Source organism: Pagrus pagrus (genome assembly GCF_965226575.1).
Source record: "Pagrus pagrus genome assembly, chromosome: 2".
Lineage (NCBI taxonomy): Eukaryota > Metazoa > Chordata > Actinopteri > Spariformes > Sparidae > Pagrus > Pagrus pagrus.
This window is the reverse complement of record NC_140186.1, coordinates 27,062,736-27,078,158: the sequence shown is the minus strand read 5'-3', so window position 1 is coordinate 27,078,158 and position 15,423 is coordinate 27,062,736. Positions and strand designations below refer to the sequence as shown.

The 15,423-nt window shown below is 40.5% G+C and overlaps 1 protein-coding gene across 1 annotated transcript; it reads left to right on the top strand.

The window, feature by feature from the left end:
- The first annotated feature begins 4,229 nt into the window (after positions 1-4,229).
- coq7 (coenzyme Q7 homolog, ubiquinone (yeast)) lies at positions 4,230-7,322 on the top strand. Its single transcript, XM_084370187.1, has 6 exons — positions 4,230-4,421; positions 4,963-5,141; positions 5,621-5,735; positions 5,957-6,096; positions 6,860-6,928; positions 7,148-7,322. Exons 1-6 carry the CDS (start codon positions 4,337-4,339, stop codon positions 7,223-7,225), a joined length of 666 nt encoding a protein of 221 aa, XP_084226313.1. The 5' UTR covers positions 4,230-4,336; the 3' UTR covers positions 7,226-7,322.
- Positions 7,323-15,423: the final 8,101 nt, after the last annotated feature.

Here is a 15,423-nt window from a genome sequence, read left to right as displayed (position 1 = left end):
CTGTCAGACACCTCTCCAAAGCCTCTCTGAAAAACACTTGTGTTGAAAGGCTCAGTTTTCTCTCCACAGACCCTCCAAAGTGTCCCGAGTGTGCCAGACACACTCCAGTCTGTCAACAGACATCACGCACTAGTCTCAAGCTCCACTTCAAGACCCACTGGACCTGACATCATAGTGAATCAAGTGATGCCCAGGTATTCATCCCCTGACTCCTCACACCCAGGTCTGTTGAGTCCCCACTGGCCCACCACCTCTCTTCTTCTTTGCACTCTGTATGTCCTCTTTTGCCTTCGTTAATTACAGAGCACACGTTAGATTATTAAAGGGTAACTCCACCAATTTAACACATTAAAGTTTGTTTACAGGTCTTGGGGAGCACTACCACATATGTAAAATAGTAGTATAAAGCCTTTTGTGGCTCCAGAGGAAGCTGCATGTAATCTGATAAATACCTACAGTGATGTTACTCAGTGGCTAAATTGTGTTGTGGGTAACGGGCACAATAAAAGGAAGAAGAATTTGTGGAATAAAAAGGTGATATCTCTGGTTCTGCTGCATTGATTTTGATCATTTGTTTTTAAACTGTCCATAATGAATCCAACGGTGTTATAGGAGAGCAATGAGACCAGTGGACTGCTTTTCATATCCTGGCGACGACATTACCAACAGTGCAATTCAGCCCCTTAGTGACATCACTGGAAGTAATTTATCAGATTACACGCAGCTTCCTCTGGAGCCACAGAAGACTTTACACCCTTCTTTTTCCACATATGCAGTAGTTCTCCCCAAGACCTGTTAACACACTTAAAATCTCAAATTGGTGGAATTACCCTTTAATCGAACATTCACCATAAGCCAAGAGACCCAAAAAAGAACAACTACTACTACTACTTGGCCCCTGGTTTTCTGTTTGTAAATCTGGGATAATATGATGATTCAATTTGATTAATTGAACACAGATTTATTTAGGAATGTGCACCACGGGAGCAAAATTTGGAGACACATTAAAGAGACACATTAAAGTCATAAAATAGCAACATATAAAAATGTGAAAACAATGTGACAATGTGAAATGAATCACTTATCACCTGAAATGGCAGCTCCGCTCAGCTATAGGGATCTTTATGGGGAGCTCGACCTCATTGTTTGTCTGTCTGGCCCACAACTTCACTGTTTTGCTTCACTCTCACTGCACTCTCATTTTCAGATGCAGCTGCTTTCGGTGAGAAAGCTCTGCCCAGCACCAGACAGCAGGCAAACACAGTTATGGACTAGCTAGTGGACAAATCAAGCAGCCAAGATTGAGATATCTCGACTTTCAGGACCTAATATGTCAAGCTCCCAAAATGCTGGATTCTACATTTACTATAATGCAACTGTATAACTCTATAAGACATCATCAGGGTTCAGCATCAGACCTATTCAACTGGTGGCCCGTGGGCCAAGTGTGGCCCTTTAATAACCTCATTCTGGCCCTTTTATGTTAGCATTCTAATTAGCCCAGTTTGTTGCTGAGCACAAAAGTACTCTTATTTCATTAAAATAGTTTTAACTCATGCTGTTTAAGCAGAGGGAATTTATAAGGATCAAACTGAAAACCTAATCCTAAAATTAAAGAAATGCTTTAATTTTTTCCTGTGCTTTTATGTATATAATGTTCCCTTTTTGTGAAAACTAATAAACTAACTGTATGGTTTTAACATTTAAATGCCTACCTTTACAGGTCAGTCATAGGGATTGTGAAAGTCACGCCCCTTGGCACTTCGATTTTTTTTTTTAATCTGGCAATTTTAAAACTGAAGTTGAATAGGCTCCCTTTAGAACCACAGGAGTGGAATTTGGTGGAGTGCACCTTTAAAATTAAATAAGAAAGGGCCCTTTACAAGGCCTGACCACAAGATTAGATAATAATGCAGGACGCACCTTAGTTTATATTGTGCTTTTAAGGAACTAATTCTCAAACAACAAAACCCAGTGACACACAGGAGATTGAGCTTCTGGGGACAAGGGGGCATAAATCCCAAGAGCAGTTACCCGCTTTACCCTGTTTTTAATACAGCTTCGCTCACGCCTGTAACCACACACACACACACACACACACACACACACACACACACACACACACACACACACACACACACACACTCATGCATAGAGGACAAAGGTAACCCGCACGTACAGATGTACAGCCACACATGCGTAGCCACCCACAGTCAGACAGACAGATAGGGAAACACATAACCGGCGTCTCGCCACAAACACACAAACACACACACACAGAAAACCGACACACCCCGCCATTCGCTGTCTTGGCCTTGTTTACTCATGACCATCACAGCTCTGCAGCAGTCAGCCCCATCATTCCACAGATTCCTGTGTCCCAGCACTATTTTATGTGCTTTGCAGAAACACTGGTGTTTTTTTCCTGCTCTTTCAAGACAGGAGTCGAACAGGCAATAATAAATAATGCTGACTAATATTGTGAAACTGAGAGATAAAACAGAAGCTCAGAGCAAACACATTAAATATTTAGAAGTGATTGATTAAAGTTGGGTCTGTGCATTTGAAATCTAATTGTTCTACATGCTATGAGGGCCACACTGCACACACATACACTACACATATTTGACTGAAACTGAAATGATAATGAAAACTGGGACCGACTGGAGTTTACAAGGTAAAACTAGTCTCAGAGGGCCGTTATCTGTGCAACACTGCCATCTGTAGACCATCAACAATGGCTCTGATTGCTCCACAGACTCTGTTGTTTTCCTCGCTTAATTGTCTTATTGTCAGACTTACATAACACGCCCAAACAAAAGATGCACTCATGATTAGTTTGACACAGAAAAGCAGACAGTGTCTGGCCAAAAGATAATTTTCTATATTTACTTTATTTTTTTAAAGTGTGTGGTTTCCTCCCACAGGCCAAAGATATGTAGGTCAGGTGGACTACGTGAACTCTAAATTGCCCGTTAAGTGTGGATTTGTTTATGTTGTGCTACAGCCATGTGACAGACTGGTGACCTGTCCAGGAGGCTGACCCTGGCAGCTATAGAGCCTAGATGTATTCTCATACAGTAGATCTGAGTGCTTCTGATATACACCATGCATATAAAAAAAAAAAAAACAATACTGGATCCATAACTTTTAAAATCTATTTTAGGTAGTTAGGGTCTCACTTTTCTTTAACCTTGCTCCCATGAGGAACTGCATGGGCCTTCAAGCTGAATATTTTAGGCCTACTGCTTCATTATTGACCTGTTACCTCCAAAGAATAATATTGGGCCTCCACAGCTAGGTTTATTTGTGAATTTAACAAAAAAACAACTCAAGTGTTAAAGATGAACAATGAACATTAAAGAAATATAATGCCATCTAGTGAAAAACCCTGGAGTTGCATAGACAAATTGTGAAAAATGAATCACTGCCACAGTATGACAGCAGACGTGGTGACATAACTAGACCAGAAGTGTCTCCGTAGACAGTTGTGCTTTACAGACTAAAATAATTCCAATGACATAATGCAAATCCGTTTAGGTTTGACATTCCCCCATGAAGTTGCTGAGGCACATCTGTTGTGACTGTCTGTATATTATCGTAAATATCCAAATAGTTAATTAAAATATTTTGCATAGGTCTGCATATTAGAGATATTTCAACCTACGTAGAACCAAGGGGTCTTTTAACCAGTGTTGTATAAAGTATCTAAAAGCCATACATGAGTAAAAATAAAGATATTGTGTTAAAATATTACTTTGGTAAAAGTGAAAGTCACCCATATGAATAGTACTTGAGTAAAAGTCTTAATGTATCTGATATTAAATGCAATGTATTAACTGGAATAAATGTACTTAAGTATCAAAAGTACAAGTAGGAGTAAATCATACATATATTTACTGACAGTTGCCTTGGTCGATTATTAGATCCGATTTAAAAGTGTGAAACTGTAGCTCTGATGCAGGCTGTAATCTGCAAAGTAACTAGTAACTAATGTTATCAGATAAATGAAGTGGAGTTAAAGTACAATATTTGCCTCTAAAATATAGTGAAGTGGAAGTATAAAGAAAATATAAATACTCAAGTAAAGTACAAGAGCCTCAAAATTGTACTTAAGTGCAGTACTTGAGTAAATGTACTTAGTTACACCCCTTCATTGCCTTTAACACACTTGTATTGCAGGGAGCGTGGGGAAGTCAGTGTTGTGCAAGTCGGTACGCGCTTACGTCATACGCGTGCGCCACCCACGTCCACCCTCTGACATTTTCAATGACAGTTTGCTTACATGTTTCTACGTGTCTTTGATAACACAGGTACTTAAACCAAAGTGGCTACCATGCAAAGAGCCGCGCACACAGCGTTGTATGGCTGGTCTAATGTTGTCGGTCCAGCGATGATCCGTCACTGTGTAAAACACAGAGGTAAGCTGTAGGTCTGTAGTTTACTTTAGCAGCGACAGCTAAGAGCTAAAGTGCTAAAAATGCTAAAAACACTTCAGGACTTATGTGTAGCTATAGCGTTATTTCAGATATTTTCTTTTCGAAGTACTGTTCTGTTGGCATGCTTTTGCTAAGTCATGAGTCGCAGGGTAACAGGAGCTCAACTGGACATAATGTTCAACAGCAGACTTGTTAGCTAACAGATGGCAAACACTCTTGAGATTGTGTGTTTTATCAGTTCTGTAATACAAGAGAACAGAATCCACCAGCTAGCTCTGTAGCTACAGTACATTTATATCCCTAAGCTTTTATCCAAACACTCATGAAATTATTATTTTTAAGCAAAAAGCAGTCAAGCTTGAAACGAAACACATCTTAGGAGTATCTTATTCAGGGTTAAGGACACACTTTGAGCCTTGAGGTCCTTAAAAGAGCTCAAAATAATCCCGTTATGGCTTCATTGTGGTTATGTGTTTGTAAGTGTGTTGTGAGCTGTTAGCTAACCACGGACTGTGTGTGACAGTGCCCGTGCAGCTGAGCTCACGTGCTTACAGTGTGGTCCCGCCCCCACGCGACAGTGAGGAGAAGGAGATGTTGGACCGCATGCTGCGCGTGGACCATGCGGGTGAATACGGGGCCAACTGCATCTACGCCGGCCAGATGGCAGTGTTGGGCCGATCTAGGACTGGACCTCTTATCCAGGTACGGACGGAGCTTTGAAGTAGGACTGAAGCCTGTCCACTGGCATCATGTGTACCTGATTTATAAAATGCATTACTGTTCTTACATCTGCACAAGACAGATTATATTGATGCTCCAAATGTCATTTGACACAGATCATTATTTCCTTTGTGGCAGGTTTGAGATAAAGGAATCCTAATGGATTAATCTTAACTTTTCCTTAAAGAGGGGTTGCCATTTCGTAGAAATATGAAATCACCTCTTTAAACTGCGATTGGTCCATTCTTTTATACTGATAAATGAGTAGATCTCACACTAGAATTTAATTTGGGCAATAAGGGTGAATCTGGAAAGTTGTATTTATTTTTATTTAGGAATCTTGCCTCATAATGTTTCATCCAAAATCATTATTATTGGTCTTCTTCTAAGTTAGGCTTAAAGATAGAATTAATTGTGTTTTTCAGTGTGTTTGGTGTGAGTGTTTTTCTGTTTTTCTTTAGGAAATGTGGGACCAAGAAAAGAAACACCTTGAGAAGTTCAATGAAATTCTGGCTGAGAACAGAGTTCGTCCCACAGCACTGTTACCCCTCTGGAACATCGCTGGGTTTGTTTTAGGTCGGTACAGCTCAGAAGTTTGACTTGGGTTGTTATCGTACTACACAAATTTAAAGCGTTGTATACTATAGGACAAGTGTATAATCAAATAATTACAGGATGTGTAGCTTGAACCCTGTTTCACTAGTTAGACTGCTACAGTCTTCGCTAATATGTAGTCAGGTGTTGCTTTATTTTGTACAGCTGAACTGTGTATTTCACCTGTTTAAAATCTACACCAGGTGCGTCCTCAGCACTGCTTGGCAAAGAAGGGGCCATGGCCTGCACTGTGGCAGTGGAGGAGAGTATTTCAGAGCACTACAACAGCCAGATAAGAACTCTGATGGAGAAGGACCCTGACAGATACACTGAACTGTTACATGTAAGTTAGCCGCTGTCTTCTCTGCAACTCTGACATGACCTCACCTGTTTGTGGTGATGCATAAAGGATGTTCAGAAATGTTATTGTTGTTGTTTTAATGTTTTTTACTGAAGTGGTCCAAGGTTAAACAATATGATTTTTGATATTTTGTCTGCAGTGTTTTTTTCCTTAAATTACATCAACAGGTGCTTAATAATATTAGTCACTGGTCACAGTTTATGTCTTTCCAAGTTGGGATGGATTCCTCAAGCCACAAAAGAGTCTAGAGATTGCTACACATAACAGCACATGACTTATTCTCTATTAAGATGGATTAATTCGACAATTTTCATTGATAAATGGGAAAGGCTGACACACATTGACGAGAAGAGCTCAAGAGTGACTAGAATTTCAAGGCTTTTGCCACTCGTCTTTTCCAGATGGGTTAAACGAGCCCTCAACACATGGAGATAGATCTCCTGCAAAGGAGTGATTTTGTCTGTTATTATGTCTGATTGTATTACATAAAATACTAGGGCTCCATGGTTGATTCATGCAGTTAGTTTTTAATGGATATAATGAAAATGGTTTCAGTGTGACCAGCAGTTTAGAGAAACATTCACAGGTGAACCATGAAAATGAGACAATTTAAAAAGAGAATAAACTTTATTGTTGCCATCAGAATAGTTTGACATATTTGTCCACTCATAAAAGATAAAACATTAAATAACACCAGATTTATCTAAGTTCACTGACTAAATGGTGTTGGGTTGTATTTGATTAGATCATAAAGGAATTCAGAGACGACGAGATGGAGCACCACGACACGGGATTGGAGCATGATGCTGAAAACGTAAGTATATTTCATTATCCTGGTCTGAATCTTGGCTGGTTGATAATGTTCGTGTTGCTGTGATTAATGTTTCAGATGTTTTTGGAGGTGTTTTGAGTTTAGCTTACTGAGCTCTATAATATATAATATAATATATATATATAGTTGTCTCTGCATTTTTTAATGAATGTCATTGAAAGTACTGCAATCTAAGTGTTTTATTGTTTTTTTTTTTTTTAGGTACCTGGATACTGGCTACTAAAAAATGCAATACAGCTAGGCTGCAAAGCTGCAATATATGTCTCTGAACGTGTCTGACTTTGTGTGTAAAATAATGAAAAATGTTGACTAATGTTTATTTTGATATGTGTCTCAGTTTGTATAAATAAATTGATTTGACTTTTCATGTCAGTAATTCTGCTCCATTGTCATTGAAGCACCTGGTGATGCAACACTTTGTTGTACTATTTCAAGATTAAAAGTATTGTTTACAAACATTCATGATTATCTACATGAACCTACATTTTACCTTGTTGTACAGTGAATATTACATGGACTGTTTAAGTAGGTGGAGGTAACCCTTCTTGAATTCGATAGTGGATCCTCACACTGTTGTTTATGAATCCTGTTGCATTTCTTCTTGCAATGCTCCCCTTGAGTGGCAGCCTGTCTGATAAGTGAAGTTGGTGAGAAAATTGGTGGGATAACAGCTTTTGCACCAACAACAGTTTAGTAATCAAATGAACTAATGGGAATTTACAGACACACTCCGAATAGCCAATATAAGATCCAGTATAAGATCCAGTTTACCTGAGTAATCTTGTACATGCCAGTTGTGGACAATGGACAGTAGACTAAGATCTTATGCTCGTGCTCATTGAAAGATAAATACATGTAAAGAGGACATATTCTTACTAGCATACACAGCCATCATACCTTTCAACAAACTCTCCTGTTTCACATGTAATAGTTCATATATCAAGCTGAGCAATGACTTGTCATCCTGGCCTTAGTGCTGAGCGCCCTCACACAGCTGTTCTGGGTACATTAGGTCACTGAGAAAGAGGGATTGACAAGAGGCTTGTCCAGGGGCCCCTAATCTATTAGGCCTTTCAACAGTTTGAGCAAAGTGTTCATTCCCCTCCTAGTCAGTATAAGTTTGACCTCACTGTACATTGAGTATTGAACCAAAGCCGTTTTACTATGGTTTAGCCTCATGCACTGGAGATGATGCAGTGATTTATGGTCAGTGGTGGGGCCTTTGATGGTAATTTTTCTCTTGGCTCCAGCAGGCAGTGAATGGTCATATTGAAAACCCTATACTGGCATTAATCAAAATATACGAGCACAGGTGGGTGACAAATTAAAGGAAAGACCCATATAATGTATAGTGTCCTGGCAAGAGGCTGGCATCATGAACATCTTCAATCTACAGGTCTGTGAAACTCTGCGATACCATTATTCCTAAAAATATGACCTCATTCAGTGTTTCAGTGATAGTAGAAGCACTGTCAAAATCTACTCTTCATACTCAATATCCAGCTGAAGCAATTCATCGATTCACAGAAAATCAGCCTGCAAATATTCTTTTAATCAGCAGCTTTTTTTTAACCATCCTAGCTGCATCCTCTGGGGATGGCAGTGCTGGTCAGTCTATTAGAAATAGACCAAACAGCAGACTTTAATATCTCAACCATTGGATGGATTGTCATGAACCTTTGTGCAGATATCCATGGTCTTGTTATTCATGGACTTGTTAGTTGTATTCAGTGACTTCAGGGTTCAGCTCCAACGGTGCGTACATCTGTGCTAGCGTGGTGTTACTCAGGGTTGGTAGTTCTCACTCCCATTTAGTCCATGTATCCAGGAGGTCAAGAGGAAGGCTTGGATCATCCCAGACCCTTTTATCTGCCCAAAATTGCTGAACAAGGACCTTGGCTTGCATAGTAAAGTAAAGTAAAGTCAATAATCACTTCCAAAGGATCATCCTGGGCAGAGTAGAAGATGGCACTTTGCCCAACGCTGGTTCTTGCGGTCCACCCTGCTTCTCCAAGAGCAGAAGTCCTCTACTTTTGGATCTGGCGTCAGTTGGAAGATAGGATTAAGCTGTCTGGTGGTTGCTTGTATCAAAACCCCCAGCTGACATGAGGTCACGCAACTCATCAGCAAAGGACTCTGCAGCAGTTTGAAGGCTCTGCAGGAAGTTGTTGAAATAAAAAGACTCCTCAAGATCTCGCAATATGTCTTTATTTCCATTTATGTGGTCCCGCACATGGTTCTGCATTTCATATTGTGATCAGCAGGGGCTGCTTGAGGTCCCTGCCACTGGTACATGTGAAATAAAACGCAGTCTATTGCAAGTGTAGTTCAGTGATCATAGGCTGTTTTTTAGCATTTCTGCACAGCATAAAATGGTGAACAGCTAATCATTTGTCAGTTCAACTATAAGAGGGCTGCCTCAGGGTACCTACTCCTGACATAACCTCCTTTATGTGCTCTAAGAATGTCTTTGTTTAATTGACAGTGAGCTATATGAGTCCCTATTTTCATTGGTGTTTGCCATAAGTCACAAAAGCATTCTCACTATCTTACCTGTACTAAATAAACAAGAATGGTGTTTTCTTGTTTACATCTGACTAAAACAAACCGGTGCAAAAGTCACAGTAGAGGTTACAGGAGGTCACCCACTATACGTAAGTAACATGAGACAGTGGGCAGCTTTGCAAATCAAAGGTAGATCACCATCATTAATCAATGTCCCAGATTAATAGTGCTGACAGCTTTATAGCGAGGTACAACGTTTAAATAAAGCCACAAATGTACAGCTCCATCTGTAGCACCATTTTGGGTGATGAAATTACTGGTAAATAAAAACAGGAGTGATGACTTAGTCACGGCGCAGGTGTTAATAGCCGCGAACCATTAACTTTACATCTAAATTAGTTGCCATCGTTTAACTATAGATATCGTACTTTTAACACCACTTTCAATGTTAATTTCACAAAATCAGAAAGCTACTTTCTGCATCTGTCTGTGGCCATCAGAAGTCCATGTGAATTGTTTAGGTTCTCAGAATCACATCCAAAGGAATCTGCTGAAACACTGACTGAGATGTTGGCAACAAGACTCTGAAAAAGGCAATAAAACTCAACTAAACTGGGACTGTCTTGCTACCCGTGAATAATTGTGGTTGTAAATTTTCAGCAGTATGAATAATAGAAGAATAGTCATAAAAGCTTTCGGATACAGATTGTATTGCTTCTTGGCTTCGGTGTTTGCAGACTGTCAGTCAGCAGGCCTGTCTGGGGTTTGTGGTAACTAATACCATAAGGTCTACCTGTAGTATTGAGCAGCCGCAGGAGATTGAATGGACATTGTTTAACTTTAGAATCACTTTTGATGTCACACGTACATTTCTGACAATTTTTAACACGTTTTCTTTCAGATTTTGTAAATGCCTTTATATACAAGGTTTCCATCTCACATTAGTCCCTTGAAATATGCTGAATCACTCTTTAAACTAACATCTCCTGGGCTGTGATGATGAGATAAAAGCATGCCTTTCGGGAATGTCAGATATGAGCTGTAAGAGCAAAGCCATTATCTTAAACATAGTTTTTGACATATGCACACCCCATTCAGGAGGGTTTTGTTTCCAAGCAAATCAGACAGAGTGTCCGCTGCAACACAAACAGCTTTCTGAATGTTAGACCATAATGTTAAATCAGGTTTTAAGCAGTTACCCTGTCTGGCAGGATTTAATGGAATCATCAGACATTGTGGTAAATACAGTCATTTGTTTTCTTGCTGAGAGTTAGATGAGAAGATTGATTCCACTCTCTAAAATATGGTCGGTATCAAACTTCTCATATAACTCCCTACATGAAAACAAATGAGTGTTTTTTCAAAATTCTTAACTATTGTTTTAATGTGCTGGCTTGCATCTATTTGTATTTTCCAATCCCCTTCTCTAACACAGAAAATAATTATCTCCACCAATTCATGTCCAAATTCACTTCCTCTATTTAATTACTGTGCTTTCAACCTATTATGCTGCCGAGTCTATCCACCTTGGGGAAGTCTAATTTTGCATCCTCGCATAATTATGTCTGAACATGGATGCAGGAACATAATAATCTGGGAACATAATGATATTATGTTTTGTCTGATGAGCTCAGCCCAGTTGACAGCCTGAGGTGATAAAGCTAACACAGATGCTGACGCTGCCATGTCACCATAAATTTTATGTACAAATCATGTGCATGCTTATTAGAGTATGCATTGCCGTGGCCCTTTAACAAGGGGTTCTCAGAAGTGAGGGACCATTAACTTGAAGTGACTCAGTAGAGCTTTTCATATACTTCTGCTTATTCAGGTCAACTATTCGCATACAGCAACGTGGGCTGAAAAACAGCCATGCTCAGAGAGGCAGCTCTATAAATAGTAAACAGTAAACATTTTTACTACTCTGTGGTATGTCTGTACATATAAATACCTGTAGAGTGATGTCACTTTGCTTTACATTACCGTGCTGGACATGTATTCATGGTTTTATATTGTTTTTCTCTGTCCTCTTTGCTCTGAAATGTAAGTAAATACATGTTGAAATTATTGTGCTGAAAGATATATCATGCATATGTTCATGTTCTCGTGCAGTTGACTACTTGGACCCATGATACATTTTTGGGTGACTGAGGGGTGTGTGCCCTGAAAGAGCTGTGACCACGTGTCCACATGTCTTCACAGTGTGCAGCGACAACACATGATGCAAAGGGCTGACATCACTTCAGCTGGAATCTCTGATTTACGGCCTGTCACACAGTGCCACCCACCGATCACTTTGGAGGAAGAAAAAACACACCAAGGTCAGTCTTTGAGGAGGGTTCATCAGTGCAAAATTAAAAAAAAAAAATTCATTCATATTCATGATGAATAATGATGTTGCTTCCATTTTCGTCATATCAACACAAACCTTTTTTTAACAAACAGGCAAGAAAATAACCAAAACCACAATAGTAATAACGTAACCCTGATCATGACAACTGCATGTATTTATTTATTTCAAACCAAGGACTTTTAAATTCAGTTGCACCTCAAAGGTATATACGTATGTTAACATATTTTTGGAGCAATTATGTATAAAAGTTCTAAATGGTGTGGATGTTATTTTTAGTGTAACTTGAGGTCAGAATAATAAAACCATGACAATAAATTCTCATCTCATCTCATCTCATTTTCTTTCCGCTATTTCCCTATTGGGGTCGTGGGGTGTTGCCGCTTTTATCCCCCCCTTTCGGGGGGTTGCGGGGCTACTGGGGCCAAATCCAGCTCTCACCGGGCGAAGGCCAGGGTACACGACAATAAATTGATATTCATATCCTCTATAAACAGATATCTGCATATGAAAGCAGAATCGGTAGGCAGGGGATAAGATCTTGCTATTGGAAGTGTTCTGGTTTTGTGTTTTCGAGTACTGTCTAACGGCATCTGACAGGCTTTGGTTGCATGCAGGTAAACAGGCTGTGTGGAGGGCAAAAGACAGAACGCATAGGCCAAAATGCAATCTTGGAATCTTTGCCGATCTTCTGGCGACTATGTCGTTTTTTATTGCCCTTTTAAAATTGTATCTGCATTCATATGCAGATAAGTTAACAGCAGTTTCTCCACTCCAACTCAATTTTTGCATCTCAAGTTGCTAATTGGACTGTAAACAAAGACTGGCACAAGGAAGAGGAATGTTATCTCTTATCAATATATCTGCTGGCTACACCAGAAGCCCCAAAACATTGGCCTTTTCTTCACTGGCTAAATTGGTAGCCTATTGGTTACAATATTGCTCTCAGCCCAGCTACTTTCTTGCTAATTGGACTGTAAACAACTACTGGCGCCAAGAAGGTCTGGATATCCGTTATCCAGACATCCACAGGCTACATAGGAAGCCCCGAAACATTGGCTGTTGTCCTCAGAGGCTAATCCTTTGTCAGATGATAGCTGATGGGTTCCAATATGACTTTGGACAACAGATATTCACTGCTGACAGATTATGAATACTGATTGGTGATCCTGGTTTACCTTCTTGCACCACCAGCAGGTTCACTCAATGTAGTACATCAATAACTACTGGATGGATTGGCACAGGATTCTGTGTGACATTCATGGTCCCCAGAAGATGAATGCTAATGGATTTGGTGCTCTCTTTATTTTTCTTTTTTTTTTACCCTCAGGTCAAAGTTGTAATTGATCTAGTACCCTGGTTTGTGACATACCGTGACACTCACTGTCAGTTTTACTTTGAGTTTAGTGCCAATTCAAAAATGTTAGCATGCTATCATGCTAAACTAGGATGATGAACATAATACACATTTAGCATTGTAAGCATGTTAGCATTTAGCTCAAAGCACTGCCTTGGATCAGACAGCTCAGTTGGCAAACTGATTTCTGGGTCATATGGAGAATACAGTTATGGAGAATACCCCTTAACAGTTTTAAGGGGGTATAATTATTTTTTTTTTTTACAAAGACCTGAGGTATATTTAATTAAACCATGATATTAAATGAAAGATGACACATCAAGGTGACATTTGTCTGCATCTCTTCGTATCGTATGGTGCTTGTGTAACTGTTTCCACTGTGTGGTGTGTGATAGTCGTTGATCGGGTGTAAGGACTTATGTGAGACCCATTGTTGAGTGCCGGAGTTGAGCATGGCGTGACCCCAGCGATGGTATCCATCACTGCATTGACAGGTCTGCTGGTTCATCCAGCATGACTCCAAGGCCATGTTGCTGCTCCACTGTGTCATGAGCCCCAAAGACACTTCTCACTCAAGCAATTATGGACCCCACACCCCTTCAGAACCAGTGACCCACTTAGACAAGCGAACAGTATTAAAGGCTAACAAATGAGGCCTACAGACCATGAGTGAAGTGAATTAAGCATTTCTCATATAATATGTCACTTATTTATAAGTGAGTAGCAAACCTGGTATGTATTTCACTTGTAGAAATTTAAACATGCTAACTTTTGTGAGTTGATGATTTTAGTTCTTTAATCTCCCAATTTGTCCTTTACACACCTTTGACTTTCTAGGGCGGTGGTTGTGGCATTCATACAAGAGGCTCAACATGTTTTGCCCGTATGAAGGTGCGTCTGGCACGCCAATACGGTGGACAGAACGAATAGCTGGTTGTGAGGGGCTCAGCAGAACGAGCTGCAGCTTCTCCCAGCACTCAAAACTTACTCACTTGTCAGCTATCCTGTTCTATGCCTGTTACATCACCCCACCCCTCCTGAATCCAACACCTTGTATCCCCGCCATCGACCCCTCCTCCATCTATCACACTGATGCATTGGCAGTCTGCAGAAGGTTACCACGCAAGGCCTCTTAACACCTGGTTTTAGGGATAGTTTAGCCCGCCACCACCTGCTTGCCTCCTGCCGTGGCCTAGCAGTTTACACCGAATCCGCTAAGACCCCGTCTGTCATCCTCACTGATTGAATGGAGAGCTCTGGTAGTGTTACTCTGGCCAGGTCTCATGTCTCTCGCCTGAGGCTTGTTTTCATGTGGCTTGTAAAGATGCCACTCTTATCTCCTATTAATCATGGGCCTCTTTCCCCAGCTATGCCCTCCACTGCTGGTGACAACATAGATTCAGAGTGATGTTGTTGCAGATTGTCAAATTACACGCAACATGGCAAGGGGAGCCTTGAGGCATGATGGTGGTATGGATCACAACCCTATAGAGGGTTTTGTTGTTTCATTTTTGATCCACACAAGTGCTTTGATTTGGGTTCCTTGATTGAACCACTCTATGGTTTGAATCTGTTGTTCATACGGTGGGATTTTGGGGCTGTTGGGTTTGGAGTCGCAACCTTTCTGCGCTGGGCATAAGAATCCAGCTTATGACCGCTGTCTCTGGCTCGTTGTTCTTTGAAGCTATCAGCCGACAAACATTCTAGCTCGCGGCCGGGCCCTCAGCTCTTGAGGCCCGTGATGACACACATGCTCAGCAGACAAAGTGCCCGGACCACCCGGGCTTTAGATGTCCTGACCTTGGAGGTTGGCTGTGAAAAATAACACAAGGGGAGAAAGAATGTCTCCTATGCTGCACATAGGGTCAAGCTGTTGCCCCGGTCACGGTGAAGTTTAACATGTCTCATGAGCCCATGATGGGTTACGCAAAATGTTTGTTTTTCAAAGGTAAAGAGATGAAATGTAATAGACTCCAGAAGTGTGTCAGGTCTCACTTTTTGTGTGTAGGGGTATGTGAGTGTATTTGGACAATGTCTGAGCCATGATAAGTTGTAGGAGTTGAATCACTGGAGGTGTAGAACACAAATTCCCCTTGAATCCACTGATCTGAAGCCTGCTGTGAAAAACGTATCATTCTGTCCAATCCCATATCAAAGAAAAACAAAATAGCAGCAATGCCATCTCTCTGTTCGTGACATTCTAGCGAAACAGTGATAGATTTACAGTTACTTCTTTCGTTTTTCAGCTATTCGAGGTATCTGTTA

Coding starts and splice junctions, on each gene's coding strand:
- coq7 (XM_084370187.1), top strand. CDS start 4,337: ATGCAAAGAGCCGCGCACACAGCGTTGTATGGCTGGTCTAATGTTGTC. Junction 4,422..4,962: donor TCACTGTGTAAAACACAGAG/GTAAGCTGTAGG, acceptor TGTGTGTGACAG/TGCCCGTGCAGCTGAGCTCA. Junction 6,097..6,859: donor GATACACTGAACTGTTACAT/GTAAGTTAGCCG, acceptor GTATTTGATTAG/ATCATAAAGGAATTCAGAGA.